This window comes from Marmota monax, unplaced genomic scaffold (genome assembly GCF_021218885.2).
Source record: "Marmota monax isolate L192 unplaced genomic scaffold, Marmota_monax_Labrador192_F-V1.1 WCK01_AAM20220418_F8-fsc00009, whole genome shotgun sequence".
In the NCBI taxonomy this organism is placed as follows: Eukaryota; Metazoa; Chordata; class Mammalia; order Rodentia; family Sciuridae; genus Marmota; species Marmota monax.
The window spans coordinates 23,192,895-23,208,807 of record NW_026694710.1 but is presented as its reverse complement, the minus strand read 5'-3'; the positions used below and the strand labels follow the sequence as shown (position 1 = coordinate 23,208,807).

The 15,913-nt window shown below is 55.7% G+C and overlaps 1 protein-coding gene across 6 annotated transcripts in view; it reads right to left on the bottom strand.

The window, feature by feature from the left end:
• The window catches only part of Slc2a9 (solute carrier family 2 member 9), a 146,713-nt gene that overhangs the window by 42,120 nt on the left and 88,680 nt on the right, over positions 1-15,913 (bottom strand). For all 6 annotated transcript variants that reach the window (XM_046423531.2, XM_058572412.1, XM_046423530.2 and 3 more), the window contains 3 exons: positions 10,112-10,299; positions 7,345-7,455; positions 1,254-1,355 (listed from right to left, as the gene is read on the bottom strand). In XM_046423531.2, coding sequence (XP_046279487.1) covers positions 1,254-1,355; positions 7,345-7,455; positions 10,112-10,299 — 401 coding nt within the window. The remainder of the gene's footprint in view (positions 1-1,253; positions 1,356-7,344; positions 7,456-10,111; positions 10,300-15,913) is intronic.

The window sequence follows — 15,913 nt, the reverse complement described above, 5'->3', positions numbered from 1 at the left end:
CACACTGGGACCCTGCCATCCTGTGAGGTAGGAGGGGAGCTTATCCACACCGTGGAAGGTGTCTGGATGGGCTGCTACTTATCTGGCTGGGGAGTGGCCCTGGAGGCCAGGGTGGCCAGTAGGAGAGCTCTGGACCCTTGTGAAGCAAGACTTGGAGGGGGCGTGTGCTGCAGCCCCTGAGCATCTGATGCGGCAGCAGGAAGACTCTGCCAGCACCTTGCCCCTGTGGCTTTTCAGAACCTCTGAGGTCCAGGAGCCTGCCTGGCCACCCTCACTGAGGACAACCTCGGGCCTGGCCATGGGAGGGAACCAACCTGCCAGAAGTCCCCTCCTCCTGTTGGTCAGCACATTCCCTATCGCCTCCCCTCTGAAGGTCCCTTGGACCCCACTATGCTACAATCGCCTCTTCTAGACACGTTGGGACCTTGGGACATCTGGCCGATGAGAAACATGTACCACTTCAACACTGAGATCCATTCTAGAAAAATGCCAACAGATGCTGCTTGCTGCCAACAGACTGGCTTAGATATCAAGTAAGTGCCCAGTTAATGTGAGCTGCCCTGAACGGCACAGGGGTCAGTGGGGCTTGAACCCAAGACTCTGGATCCATCCCCAGCTCTGCTCATTTGTCTACGTGCCTGCTGGGGGCTTCTCACGTCCACAAAAGGAGAAAACGATAAACTCACAAGGATGAAGAGCATCGCCATCTGTCCTGCAAACCGTGTGTTCAGCAAGCATTTGTCTCATTCAACCCCTGCAGCACCCCAGGGTATAGGGACAAGGGTTGCATTTTAGAGATGAGGCCCCAAGAGGGGCAGATAGGGTGAGTGGCTTGCCGAGTCTCGGGGTGAGCAAGTGGGAAAGCCAGGATTCACACACAGGTGGTCCAGCTCCAGGGCCCCTGTGGGTGACTCCAGGCTACAGGGTGGCAATGGAGAGGTACCTAATGGCGCCCTGTGCTGGAAGGGGCATCCTAGGGTCATCTGTGCAATCTCCTCTATCCCACAGATGGGTAAACTGAGGCTCAGAGGGTCATATCTTGCCCAAGATCACACAGCTCATCAGTGGCCATGACAGGACCAGAGCCAGGCCTCTGGTGACCATCCGGCTGCTCTGGAGCTGACCCCTCAGGAGGGCTGTATCACAGGCAGCCTGGAGGCAGACGGGCTCTGCAGACCAAAGGACCCGAGGTGCTGAAGCCAGGAAGGAGCTCCAAGCTGACCTCCCCTGAGGTGGCAGCTGCACCCACTCACCTGCAGCACCAGCGTGACTGTGAGGGCCCCGAAGAAGAGGGCCATCAGCCCAAAGCCTCCAATGAGGAGGGGTCTCCGTCCCAAGCGCTCGATGACCAAGCCCTAGTCCAGGGGGAGAGAGAGAGAGAATGAGAGCTCGCTCTTATTCACCTTCACAGCAGGAGGGGGGGAGCGGCCCTGAGAACCCGTGTGGGCCATGGTTCAAGGCTGGCTTTGACCCTGACACAGCCTGGCCTCGTCCTCCATGGCCACAGCCGGAGGAGCAAGGGTGTTCACGACAAAGAAAGGAGGGAGAGAAGCTTCCAGTGCCCGCGTGGGTCAGCAGTCTCTCTCCTGCTCTGCCTCAGGGAAGGATGTGGCCACCGCAGCCCTTCCCCCTGCAGAGCCAGCCTGCCACCAAGGCCCCTGCTCTGCCCCCCAGGGTGTAGCTTTCAGAGGGTCAGATCCTGAGGCTGGGCACAGGCAGCAGGGCCTGGAGAAGGTGCTGTCCTTCGCTCCTCCCGCAAAGTCCGGAGGGTCAGTTTCCCAGAGGCCTGGGCCTTTATGTGGCAGGAGAACCAAAACACCTCCAACAAGGGTGCCTGGAGGGGTGGGGGGTTAAACGAGACTGCCCGCGGCACACACATTAGGTACTCTGATTATGTCGGGGGCCGTCCTCCCATCCCCATTTCACAAAAAGAGAAGAGAATCAGAAAGGTGAAGTAACTCAGCAGATGCCACACAGCTGGGAAGTGAGAGAGCCAGGAACTGAATCTCGGTTGTCTGTGCAGAAATTCATGGTTTGGCTCACTGAGCAATCTGGCACGGCTTCTTGGAAGAGGCAATAGCTGGCAGAGAGGGAGGGAGCTTGTCAGGCAGAGGGGCAAAGGCCTGGCGGCTGGGAGCCGCTTCCAAGAGGGCCATCTGGCTTGGACAAGGAGAAGCCAAGCACGTCAGCCTTCCAGCGATGGTCAAAAGCCAGAGCACTGAAATGGACAGTTGCAAGCTGCCCCAAAGCCCTGGGGCCTCTCTCCCAGGGAGGCTCACTGCAGGGACATCAGCGCCTCTGACTTTCCCTCTTGCCCCACGCCCTGCTCTGAAGAGGTGGGTGATGAGACATTATCTGGGCAAATCTGTGTTCTCCTGAGCTCAGCAGGGCCTGCCGTTCTGCCTGGTGAGCGGGCACCAAGTAGTGAGTGGCAGCTGCCCATTTGAAGGACATGGCTCTGTGGGCCGCTTAGAGGCCAGACCACCAGGCCACCTGGTGCTTCTGGGGCCACAGGCCTCCCAATCACTGAGGCAAGGCATTGAGGGGATAGGAGGGTGTCTCTGGGGCAGAAAGTCAGGGCGAGGAGGAAAGCAGGCCTGGCTGATGGACACCTGCAGGGAAAGGACTTCCTCTCCGAAAGGCTTGGCTCAGGGCAGAGCTGACCCAGGCCTCCAGACTCAGCCCTCTGAAAATCTGGGCCAACAGGACAGCATAGGCAACGTCCAGAAGTACCTGGGTTCTAGTCCTAACCCTGCACTAGCCGTCCCTGTATAAGGATGGTGACTGAGCTTATTTAAGCCTCAGTTTCCCCACCTGAAAAGTGGGAATGGAAGCACCCTCTTTGCAGGGGCTGAGATCAGAGGGAGAGAATGCACAGTGGCTGAAGTAGGCTCCTGGCCACAGGGGCTTCCAAGGCAGGGCAGAAGACGAACTCTTCCTGTCAATCAAGGGGTCTGGCCTCAGCTCTTGCCTCTAGCTGTTTGTAAGGCCTTGGAAAAGTTGGTCAACACTTTTGTGAATTAATTTCTCCTATTTTCTGATGCCAATGCATTTAGTCTAGATAAAAATAGTGGGTGGCTCTTTACTGAGCACCTATGTTTGAGGCAGGCATGCATCAATTAATTTAACACCTGCAATAACTTTACAAAGTAGTTCCTATTAATTATCTCAGCATATGGATAAAAATCCTGAGGCACAGAGACTTTAGAAACTTGTCCCAGGTCACATAGCTCGTAAGTGGCAAAGTTGGGATCATTCACAAAGTCTTTTCTGATTCTTGAGACATTAAGATTTCCCAAACTAGATGTAGACAAAGCCACTACTTTGTAATATCCCACTGTCCCTGTCCCCCTGGACATCCAACTCCTGAGCACGGAGACGAAGAGTGCTCAACCATCTGCTGGTGTGCCTCTCTCTCGCCCCCTGGCACTGCTTCCACACCTGAAGGCCAGGACCTTCCTCCTGCTCCCCAGAACCTGAGGAATGCCTGACAGTAGGTGTCAAGCCAACACTTGCCAATGGAGCGAGTGCCTATCCCTGCATTCTTCATTGTCAGGCCAGGGGACGTGTGGAGGCCAGAGAGGACAGAAGGGAGGAGAGGTAGGAGATGGATGCATTGGCGACCCCCCTGAAGGTGCTGGGGAGGGTGCTCTGGGCCCTTGCTCCCGGATCTCCTGTCTTTTGCCGGCTCAGCCCTGATAGTCGCTTGGCCTTGTCCCTGTGTGTGCATCTCCACACCATGAGGACACGCATGTGGAATGTGAGCTGTTTTAGCCAGCCTTTCACTGGTGTGACTAAAGGACCCAACGCCAGGATGACTGTAAAGGAGGAAAGGTGTGTCTAGGGGCTCAGGGTTTCCGAGGTCTTAGTCCCCAGAAGGCCAGCTCGGCTCCTCGGGGCTCGAGGTGAGGCCGAGGCAGAGTGTGTCAGGGGAAGCAGCTCACATGGTGGTCAGGGAGCAGAGAGGTCTCCACTTGCCAGACACAACATGTACCCAAAGCCACGCTGCAATTCCCACTCCTCCAGCCACAGCCCACCACTTCAGTGGCCACTCAGCTAATCCTACCAGGGGATTAATCCGCTGTCTGGGTTAAGGAGATAGCCCAGTCGTCTCTCTGAACCTTCTTGCACGTCTCACCCGTGAGCTTTTGTGGATACCTCATCTAAACCATAACAGGGGCTCACCTTGTCCAGTATGACCTCAGCTTAACCAGTGACATCCATAATGACCCTGCTTCCAAATCAGGTCACATTCTGAGGTTTGGGGACTTCAACAAGTGAATTTATGGAGATAATTCAACCATAACTGGCATTATGAAGTATCTGCTTGATCACATTTACTGAGCATCTGTTCTGTGCACAGATCTGGGAATTATCGCCCTGTTCTCACAATAACACCTAGAACTGTTATTACCTCACGTTCCCAAGGAGGAAAAATGGGAATCAGAGAGGCCACTCATCTGGCCCAAGGCTACCAACTGGGAAGTCAGAACCACAGAGCCCAAACGCTCCACCACTTAGCTCTGCCACCTCTGCCCACTTTCTCCTGGCCCATGTGCACGATCCCATGTCCTGAGCCTCAGGCGTGAACTCTGAAGGCTTTCACTTTGAAATGGGATTTGCTGGGAGTGGGTGGACTGCGGGCAGCGAGTCCTAGTAAGGATTTACTGCCTTCAGTCCTAGGGCGCAGCCCCCCATCTCCATTACAAACGCCTCCTGCCATGAATAAGAGGGACTCCTGTGAACTCCACCCCCGCCCCACGTGGCTGCTTGGTCTGGAGGACACTCGCTGGACGGCCACTGCTCAGGAGAGTAATGCCGCACAGAAGACTCAACCTGGAGTAGCAGTCATCCCACAGGGTGGCAGTTAGTGCATCTGCCAAGCTGCCAAGTGACAGCCTCAGCCAGAACAAACCACGGATGGGATGCAAGTGTTCCCTCTTCAATGTCCCCAGCTCAGAGCCAGCGCATTGAGCCGTCAGAATTTCAGTGAGAATGAAAAACACTGAGAGGTCCTTTTTGATAGGCGGTTAACTTGAAAGGTCAAATGATTTGGGAACAAGGTCAGCAGCACTTTGAAATAGCAAGGGATCCGCTGGGTGCTGACCGTCAGGGAGGAGGGAGTGGCCTTCACACCCTTGGATCTAGTTTCCATGGCAACCGGAAGGCAGCTCCTATTGCTGCAATGACCACCAACTTATTAGCCTAGAACAACCCACGTGTAGCATCCCCCAGGGAAAAACATCACCGAGTTAGCAGGCTGGTCCCTCCTGGAGATCTGTCTCCACCCCATCCCGGCTTCAAGAGGTCCCCAAGTTCCTCGGCTCCTGAGGGCATCTTCCAAGGCCGCGATGGCCTCCCTCTTGCCTCAGCTTCCAGGGTCCCGCCTCCTTCTCTTCTTGACCCTCCTGTTCTCTCTTAAGAGAACCCGTCATAACCCCGAGGCCACCCAGACATCCAGGATGACCTCCCTATCTGGAGATCCCTAACTTGACCACATTTGCAAGTCCCTTTTTGCCATGCAAGGGGACATAGTCGCAGCTTCCTGGAGTTCGGATGTGAACTTCTTTGGGAGCCAAAATTGTGCCCACCACAGATGGCCACAGTCATGCACATTTTGCAAATGAGCAAGTAGAGTCAGAGATGCCAGGCAGTTAGTTTCCCAAGACCTCTCAGCTGGTAAGTGAGGATCGGGATTTCATTCAGAGTTGCTCAGCAGGAGCGTCCATCCCAAATCCCAGCACTGTGCTGCATGGGGTCTCGGGGTGTCCAGGGCTGGGGAAGGAGTCTCCATGGACTGCTCTTACCTGCCCTCGCCTCTCCAGGTCCTTTAGAAACTGCCCAGTGCACTCCCCTTCTCCCTAGTCCTGGGGCTCCCTCAGCCCCAGGCTTCCTGGTCCCCTCCTCCTCCAGGGAGCCTTCCTGGAGCTCCGCGCAGGAGCTGACTCGGTGTTGCATGCAGTCGTTAGTTATCTGTTCCAAGTCTTTCTCTCTAGATCTCTACAACTTGAGGGTGACCCCTAGTCCTTGTAGAGGGATACTAGGGTGACTGTGAAGTGGACAGGTTCCCTGGGTACATGGCTCCACCCCCAGAGTGAGGAAGTTGTTGCTCCCCCCTCAGGGTCCACAGAGCTGTGCCCTTGAAGGCACGACCTCATTCCACCCTGGGTCATGCAGCCTCCATTGGATTGTGAGCTCCTACAGGAAGGTGCCATGGCAGTGACCCTCTGTGACCCCAGCACAGGTCATCAGCTGGACTCGAGCTGCCGATGGGCACCATCACGAACCTTCCCAGGTCCAAATGGCTGAGATCCACTGTGGAGCCACTTGGAGGAGGCACAGGGGCTGGAAGGGGCACCCTCCAGAGTCCAGGAGAGTCCTGAGCTTAGTCCCTCCTCCTCTCCGGGGGGGTGGAGCTGTTGACCCTTCCTTCTGGTACTTCCAAGGAATTCTCTCAATATCAGCTGTTAACAAGGAGGAGGACCATCTGCTGGCCAGAGGGGGGCTGGAAGGAGCGGCTTCTGGAGTCAGGAGTATTGGGTTAGAATGACTCCAGAAGAACAAGGAGCAAGATAGAGTGAAGTCAGTCAGAAATAGGACCGGGAGCTTTGCCTGTTTGCACGGGCATCAACACCCTCAGCTCCATCTGGGGAGCAGCCCCCTGGAGGGGGCATGGCTCTCTGGTTTAGTCCTTGCTCCCTCCCCAGGTGCTGTGTGCTAAAATGCAGGACGCGGACCCACCCAGTGAGACCCCAGGGACTTGAGCAGGCATCAAGAGGGAAACGGGCTCAGAGAGTTTGTGCTCATGGTTCGTGAAGCTGGGACTTCAATCCAGTCTGGCCGGATTCCAAAGCCTGGACAATTTCCTCCTAGTCTCCGGATTCTACCAGGACCTCCCCCGCCCCCATCCCCGCAAATATTACTTAGCATACACTGGTGGAGAAAGAGTGGGGTTCCAAGTCTCCGCTCTGAGCACTGTTACCCACCTGGCCCTCCCCGGCACGGGGTTTGCCCTTCCTCCTCTGCTTCCTAAACTCCTACTTGTCTGGGGTGACCAGGTGACAGATGATGATTGTGGAACTTTTTGAAAATCAGGGCAAGAGATCCGAGACACACAGGTCCTTCTACCCTGAACTCCCAGGGAGGACAGGGCCTCAGGCACAGGGGTTGAACTGTGTCACTGTGACCGGGGAGGGGTTAGCAGGAGGTGACAATACAGAGGGGCACCTTCCCAGCTGGTCAGACATCCCAAGGGCAACCTACAGGGGGGCGTGCCCCTGGGAAGGCCACCCTGGCTGCCTGGGTCCTGTGTCACCCCACCCAGGAATCCCCCTGAGGACTCACAGAGAAGATGGAGGCCAAGGTCTCCACGCCGCCCGTGCTCAGGGTGACGTAGGGCGTCTTCTCTTGGGGTATCCCAGCTTTTCCAAAGATGCTGTTAGTGTAGAACCAAATCTGTAACGTGGGAAAGGAAAGAGGAAGGTCAGTGCGACCTTGATCTATGTCCTACATCCAATCCAGCCACCGTTGGAGCTGCATGAGGCGGCCCCTCGGTTTCCACCCTTCGTCCACGTTTCCTGTCTTCCTTACAGAACCCCACCTCCTGGGAATGGCATGCGCTAAAAGGGCATTGACGCAGGAGCTGGCCAGAAGCCCGGCGTCCACGCAGACGCCAGGCTGCTCGGGAGGACAGCAGCCTAAGGTGAGTGATTTTAAGTGACAGGTCTAACTTTGGGATTTGAAAGCTGTTGTGAGTGACAGAGGAAAAAAGACTTTGGAAATAGCTCAGTGTTGTTAAACTCAACTTCACTGATTGCTAAAGCACAGGACGGCCATTCAGCTTCAGCCGGAGCCACTGAATGAAAGTCACGTTTGTCTAGGTTGCGGTTCTCAGTGGGGCCTGCTTTGCCCCCACGGGGTGCTCGGCATTTCTGGAGACATTTTGGTTGTCACAGGTGGTGGGGTGGCACTGGCACCCAGGGGTTAGAGGCCCAGGACACTGCTGGGCGTCCTGCAGCCCCTGTGGTAGTGAAGTTCCCAGCCCCCCGGGTCCTGAGGCTCAGAAGTGCTGCCTGTTCCTGGAGCTGGGGACCCAGAGACACCAGCAGTCGCCCCAGACGCAGGCCTGGAGAGGAGTTTGCCAGGGCAGGTGCTACGCCTGGGACCCTGGGCAGGCCCCTGACCTTCAGCTTCTTCATCCAGAGAACGGGGATGGTGCCACCTGCCCTGCAGGACCACTTGGGGCTGGAGCAAGGTGACAAATGGTAGGCACCTGGCCGAGTCGACTAAGGTCCCAAAGGACAGGCCGTGTCCCCAGTGAATTCTGGTAAAACAGAGGGTTCAAGCCAGTTCACAGGGCACAAGTGGTGTCGATCTGGTTGCTCTCTTCCTTGGCCTCGGGTTTGGACTGGAGGGCAGCAGGTGTGGGCAGACCCTGGACCCAGATGGGCACGGTCCAGCTTGGAGGCTGGCACTTGCTGCTCCAACCACAAATGCAAGAAGCAGGACTTTCTTCGTGGGTGCCTGGGGGTCAGCTGGAGACAGCCTGAGTGACATATGGGGGGATCCTCTCAGGGGCTCTTGGTGACCCTCCCTGCTAGGGTTTAAGCACCCAGACCTTGGGGCCAGATAGCTTAAGTCCTCCTCATACTGTTCTCAGCTGTGTGACTTTGGAAAGCATCTTGATGTCTCTGTGCCTAACAGTGGGGCTTAACTAACACGGCTGGCATGGGATGGCTCCTGCTAATACATGTGCACGTACAACTGAGGGCACCAAGCCAGGGAGGGGACACGCTTGACAGGGGTTTCTCAGGGCAGGCTCATGGCCACATGGGGGCAGGAAGCCAGGCCTCTGCCCCTGGCCTGTAAAGAGCTGAGCTGACCTAGAGGTTGGAGGGGTTAGGAGGAGGGAGCAGGGCTTGACGCTGCCACTGGCCACCACTGGGGCAGGCGTGGGGAGCACATCATCCTGGGTGACCGACAGAGTCTGCACAGCTGCTCGGGTGCTAAGGGGAGCCCAGCCCAGCGGAGGAGGGAGTCCTGTCTGCAAGTGCGTCTTCCCAGCCTGGGCGCCTCACTGCCCTCAGGCTCCTACGTGGCTGAGGACACTGCACGCCCTTCCTCCCTGCTCAGACCAAGGAGCATGGCCTGGACGTCCAGTGTGGCTGTGGCCTTGCTGGGGGAGGGGAAAGTGGGGACCTGCCCAGGTGACTCTGGGTTTACGCAGAGCCCTTGACCTGGTGACCTCTGTGACTCCGCCAGTCCAAAGAAAAGGCAGAAACAAATGGCCACAGGCCCTTCCCTCCTGTGCGTCCCACGGCAGAACCCAGGACCCAGGCGGGACATGCCGGAGCCCTCGGTGGCCCTCCCCCCCCTGTCCGGGCAGCACCCAAGCACCAGGCTCTTCCTGCTCCTTCTGGTGGAAGGCAGAGCGCCAGTCTCAGGGCCTTTGGGAGGTGCCTGGCAGCTGCCTCTGGGCCAGGCACGGTCCTCCCCATGCGCCCAGCCCGTCTGCAGCCCCTGGTGGGGGCTTCGCCACCCCGAGGCCACACACCCTTCCAGAAGCGGCATGTGACCCAGAGCTTCCTCCTGCTTCTCCAGTTCAGGGTTCTGCCTTCCAGAACCCTGGAGAGAGAAGGGGTGGCCGCAGGCAGCTGGGTCTGGAACCCCGGAGAGAGCAGCTCAGGCCCAGGGGCTCCCCTGAGAGCCTGGAGGTTTTCCAGGCCAGAGTCGCGGGCGGGAGGCAGCCCAGCCAAGACGCTCCTCTGTGGAAGTCACCTCAGGGTCTCCCCGTCTCCCCGTGGTGACTGCCTAATTGCCCGTTTCTTTGAGGAGCAGGACTCCAGGATGGTAGTGGCATTGACCGGGGGCTGGCTCTGGCCTGGGACTGGGCACCGTGCCTGGAGCGTCTCCTTCCACATCACTGTATCCATCCCACAGAGGAGGACACCGAGGGTCAGAGACGTCCTGTGGTTGCCCGGTGCTGAGGAGTTCGTGGAGGCTGGCAGAGCTGGGTCTGAACCTGGGCACCCAGAGCCGAGCCCTGAGCCACCCGCCTCCCTCCTCAGTTCCTGCTCCCGTGCACGACACCTGGAGGGGGCCCAGCACTCACCGCATTGAGGCCACAGAGCTGGTAGCAGGCCATGGTGACAACCACGGTGATGACCTGCCAGCGGAGGAAGGGAGTCCTCAGCAGCTGCAAGACGGACAGCAGGTGGACGTTCCTCTGCACGCAGCTCTCGGCCAGGGCCTCCTGCATCTCTCCGGAGACGTCGGCTTTGCCCAGGAACGTCTGGAAGGCTGTGAACAGGGACAGGCACAGGCTGGGGGCAGGGCGAGGATGTCCTACGGCCGATGCAGCCCGAGGTGCGGGTCCCACCACTTGCACCCTTGTCTGGGGACTTTGAAGCCCCGGGGCCCAAGTGCTCATTTAGAAATGGGAAATCAGAGGCCTGAGGGGCACAGTGACTTGCTGAAGTCACCCAGCATTCTAAAACGTCAACTTAAAGTTTCTGTTGCACATGTATTAGTAAAGATAGCTTGTTTACCCTTGTTCCACACTCCCTCTTAGAAGGACCCTATGTTGGATAAGGAAGAGAACCTTGAATGACGGGTATGACAGACACCAGGATGCTCTCCTTCAGGCAGGGACTGGCTGCTGGCTTAAGAGTGTGGCTGACAGCCTCCAGCACTTAGTGTAGTGAGCAGCCCCTCAGCTCTGATGTGCAGGTGATGCCGTTCTCAGAGAGGTCCCCAGCCTGAGCAAGGCCGGGTACGTGGGCCCAGCCATTCCTGCCCCCAGGGGCCTCGTGGAGTGTCCAGGCCTTGCCCTGTGGGCTGGCATGGTCTGCAGGAGGCCCGGAGGCTGCCCTCCCAGTCCTCTCTTGTCTTTGTCCTCCCCACTCCTCACTCCCTGGGGGAAGCGTGGGAGCCCTAGCTGCAGTCTCAGACCTCCTGCCGGGGGAGCCGGCTCTAGGGGCTTCACACTGAGTAACATCCCCAGTCCTTTTTATCTTTTATTTAGAGACAGGGTCTCACTAAGTTGCTGAAGCTGGCCTTGAACTTGTGATCCTCCTGCCTCAGCCTCCAGAGTCGCTGGGACTGACTACAGGGTCGCTCGACCACAGCCAGCAAGTGGAGAGTCTTGGATTCTCCTGGAGGCCGGTCCCTGTTACAGCCTGGATTGTTTGGAAGGGGATGGTTCTGTTTTGTGAGGCCCCACTGAGTGGCTGGCAACGGTTACAGGCTCCCCAGAGACAGGTCATGGACTCCAGAAGTTCTAAGGGCCAGCAGCACTTGGGGAAAAGTGAAGGCCTGTTACAGGAGAGTCTGGGCTAATTGACAGAAACTGTGGCTGCATTCAGTCAACGCTCAGCACATGTTAACTGAGTACCTACTATGCTCTGGACACTGTGCCACATGTAGGAGCCCAGGTAACAAAAACTATTGTCCCTGCACCGGGCTGTCCCTAATGTGCTTTCTTTGGGATCCCAATCCTGGGAGAGGCTCCATGTAAACAAGATTCCTTGGTCAAGAAAATTTAATTTCATTGTGCACTGCCCCCTGGTGGTTCAAACTTCGCATTAGAATGGTAAATGCTCTGATTAAGTCCTGCAGCAGATGCTTGTCGTCTTGGTTTTGCTCCACGCTTCCTAAAGGTGTTTGCTGCTAAACTGCAAAGTGCACCAAGAAATGCTGTTCCCACATTGTGGGGCATGTGTCACAAGGGGGCCAACCTTAGACGACCTGGAAGCCAGGAGGAAGGGTCCCATGGGAGCTCTGAGCAGGGACACTTACTACCAGGTCACTTCCCATCTTTGTTCTTGCAGGAAAAACAGAAAGAGCCTGGATAACAGGGCAGAATCATGACACCCCAAAGAGTGCACATCCCAACTCTAGGGTCAGCAAGCAGGTCACCTCTGTGGCAAAGGGACTCTGCAGATGTGATAAGCTGAGAGATCATCTCGGATCCCGATGATACAATTACAAGCATCCCGAGAAGAGGGGCGCGGGAGGTCAGAGTCTGAGAAGAGGTGCATGGTGGCCGAAGTTGGAGGGGTCCAGGGCCAACAAGAGGCCTCTCTAGCTAACCCATCTGGGCTCACACCTTAAGGTCAAAAGCAGAGAGACCCTGGTCTCCTTGGGGGAGTAGGTGACTTTGCCGGCAGACAGAGCCTGAGAGCTTGGAGGCAAACTGACCGTGCCTCCCTCTGCCCAGCTCCCTCCCCAAATTTAGGAAGTAGCGCCATCTGTTGAGCAACAGGGAAAAGCATCCCTCTTCTCTCTGGTCACCCTCAGGTGGGTGCAGGTACGCACGGGGGGCTCCAGGTAAGAGCCTGGCAGCGGGGCCTGGGAGAAGCGGGGCACCATGGCCTCTGTCCTGGAGGCTTGTCTTGGCTGAGTGGGCACATTTGGCAGGCAAGTGACTAGGGAGGGGACAGGGCAGAGTTAGCCTCTGAGGTTATCCCTCGCGCAATCTCCTGCCCTCCCCGCACCTGTGTCTGCATTTTGGTGATGGCGATTTATTTATGTTTATTTTCTCCCACTGGACGATGTGTGCTTAGCCCACTTTGTCATGTTACGATTATCCTATGAATGTTTGTAAGTAAGTGGATGAAGCTGGCATTGGAGGAGAATTTTTAGATTTAGGAAGACAGATGCTCATTTACTGCTCTTTGATGCAGTAGATGCACACTGGGGCTTTTCAAATGCATGAACCACAACATTCCGGCAGAACGTTTCTGAGCCTGAAACCCAGTCGCCAGTGGATCAACCCTCTTTGACTGACGTATTTGTCTTGGTGTGTGGGGGGTCATTTTCAGCACACACACTGAAGTGGGACTCACTGGGCTACATCAGGAGGACAATAGAGCTGAATTCCTCTGGAGGCTTGAAGAAGGATCATGTCCTTGACTTCCCAGCTCCAAGAGGCTGCCCACTTTCCTTGGCTCATGGCCCCTCCACCTTCAAAGCCAAAAGCTCAGCATCTTCTCTCCTCTCTCTCCTTCCCTTCCTCTCTTTCTTGAGTTTCTGCTCCCAACCAGCATCACGTCACTTTCCCTAACTCTCTGCCTCCTGCTCCCACGTACAAGAAGGTTGTGATTTCAGTGGGCTCATCCAGTTAATCCCCGGTGACCTCCTATCTCAGAATCCTTATCACATCTGCAAAGTCCCTCTGTCATTCAAGGTGACATAGTCACCGGCTATGGAGATCAGGATATGAACATATTTGGGGCCATTGTCCCACTGGTCATACGTGACAATATAAAGATAGAGACAAGGAAACATGGGAGGGGACAGGAAGGATAAAAGCATCCTAGTGGATGAATCCACATACCACCCAGGTATAAGGGACAACAGTTGATTTGTCGAGCTGAGGGGGGGAGGGGGCGATTTCTCCACCCAACATTTAAAGAAGATTCTCTAGCCCCAGAGCAAAGGCTCCACACTCCTTTTAGCCATAGAATCCCTCTCTTCAAATGCAAGGTGAGGCAGAATCCCAAAGGCCAGTGTGTACAACTGTCTCCCTGTGCTTGGCGGTTCTGTATGGCTACGGAGCCACCCCTGGGCCCTTCAATTGAGGAGGCTGCAGTCATGATGTCTCCCTTCCTACAAAGCAGCACCAGGCTGGAGAGGGTTGGTAGGCAGCAGGAGGGCTGGGGCTCCGCGGGGTACCACCTTCTGCTCTGTTCCTGGACCTCCCCATTCCTCAGTCCTCAGAAACCCCAGAAACTCCCACCCCCATCAACAGCCACTCCTTTTCTGCATCTCCTTCCTGTAATTTGTTTTCACTTTTAATTGACTTGCAGTAATTGTACATCTTTATGGGGTGCACTACACAGACACAACGTGGAACAGGAATAAAAATGGGACCTACTTTCTCTGTTGTGAGGATTTAATGAGCTAATACAGGGGAAAGTGCTGAGAGTCAAGTAGCTCTCAGCACCTGAGAGCCATGAACGAGTGTGTCTGTCCACCGTGGCACATCACCCTCCCACCTGGACGGCAGGGGTGCCATCTCATGTCCCTGTCTTTGCACTTGCTTGGCAGAATGCCCGGCATGTAAATATCTACTGTTTGCTAAAGCAGAATTGGTATTATTATTAGTGGAAATGTACATTTCAAGATTCTGTTTCAACCTAACGCTGATATTTTTTGCTCCTTATATAAAGCACGCTCATCATGTCCATCCTGTCTCACAGCTGCACTCCCCCCCTACTGTGTTGTGAAAGAACCCTCTAAAGCCTTCCTCACTCTGGCACCTCTGTGCTAGAGGAAGCATTTCCAAGGGCTCCTCCCTGGGGAGCCAGGGGTGGGCGGCCCTCCCAGGGCAGGGGACTGCATTTCTGATGGAAGGATTGCTTTCTCCCTACAAGCCCGCTGCTTCCTGGAACCGGGTCCCCCGGGCTCTGTTTCAGCCACCTCCTTTTCACTCCAGAGCCTCCAGCCATCGGAAGCCCCACTTTGGCGTGGTTTTCCTCCCCACTGGCTGCAGGGAGTCACCCAGAGCGCCCACTAGCTCCCTTTCCCAGTGTGCCTCTGTGCCTGCCAGGGCAGGGAGGAAAGCCCCTGGGCGCCTGTCTTGCTGGCTGTGAATCAGGGCAGAGTGTTAACCAGGGTCCCTGTGGCTTCTGGAGCCCGGGGCTTAAGGCCCAAGTCCATCTCCAAGCTGCAGGCGAGAGCCGGCGTACACGGGCCCTGGGCATTCATTTCCAGCAAAGGCCTCTGTGAGCCTCTATAAGCCCAAACCAGAGTCTTGGTGACCCTAGTTTAAGCCTTTGTTTCCTCAACAGCAAAATGAAAGTAATGACAATGTCCTCTGACTTGACTTCAAGGAAATGTTATAGATAAGAAACTAGATCTGAAGATCTGTACCATAGCTGCTTGATAAATATAAATATTGTTTATATAAATACAAACAATGGTTAATGTTTCATTTTAAGACTGGTCAATTTAAAAACACTTAGGTAGTTTAAATTTGGGGGTGGGCACCAGGGATTGACCCCAGGGGTGCTTTACCTCTGAGCTCATCCTTGTCCCTTTTTATTTTTTATCTTGAGGCAGAGTCTCACTAAGTTGCTTAGGGTCTCTCTGACAATTTAAGTTTTAAAAGATGTTGCACAATTATGTGTATAATACTCAGAATTTTCCCTGGGCATGGGCAGTAGTGAGATTTAGATTGGAGGAGAGACTATGGGCAAAAACCAGGCAAGGTCCTCAGGAGTGAGACAGAAGTTAAGGCCCTGAACCTCCTGTGAACTCAGTCCTCACAAGAGCCCCTGAAGGAGGCTGATGGCATTTCCTGTCAGAGACCAGGGTTTGCAGGCTCAGACAGGTGGGTGAATTGCTCAAGGTCAGAGGCCGAGCTGGGGTACACAGGCTGCCCGATTGCTCCAAGCCCTCAAGCTTCACTACAGCACTGTCAGCCGGTCTTGTTTTATAAACCAAAAGAATAAGAATTTGGTCATCCATTCTGCATTGGCCAGCTCCGGGCAAAAAGATTTTCTCTGGGTCTCTGCAGCACATCTCTGATTCTGAAAGTCATGCTCTGAACCTGGTCCAGCACTCTGCCTCTTAGGGGCCTCAGGAAGTGACCTGAGCCCACTCCCCGTCCTCATCTCAAGCCTCATTATCCTCTCCTATAAAAATCTTCCTCCCTCACAGGGCCACCGGGGACACCCCAGGGTCACTGGACAGGAGCACTCAGGCCCCTGCACTTGCTCTGAGCTCCCTCTTCTCCTGCCCTTCAGTGCAAAGACAAGGGGCGCGGCCACACACCCAAGCCACTGGGAAAGGCCACTGGCTCCACCTCTGGGGGTGGATGCCAGCAGGAGGTGGCTGTAAAGCAGGGGACCTGGTCTTAACCTGTCTGAGCTGGCTTTTCCAGACTCCCTAGGTGACTCCCGGTGCCCCT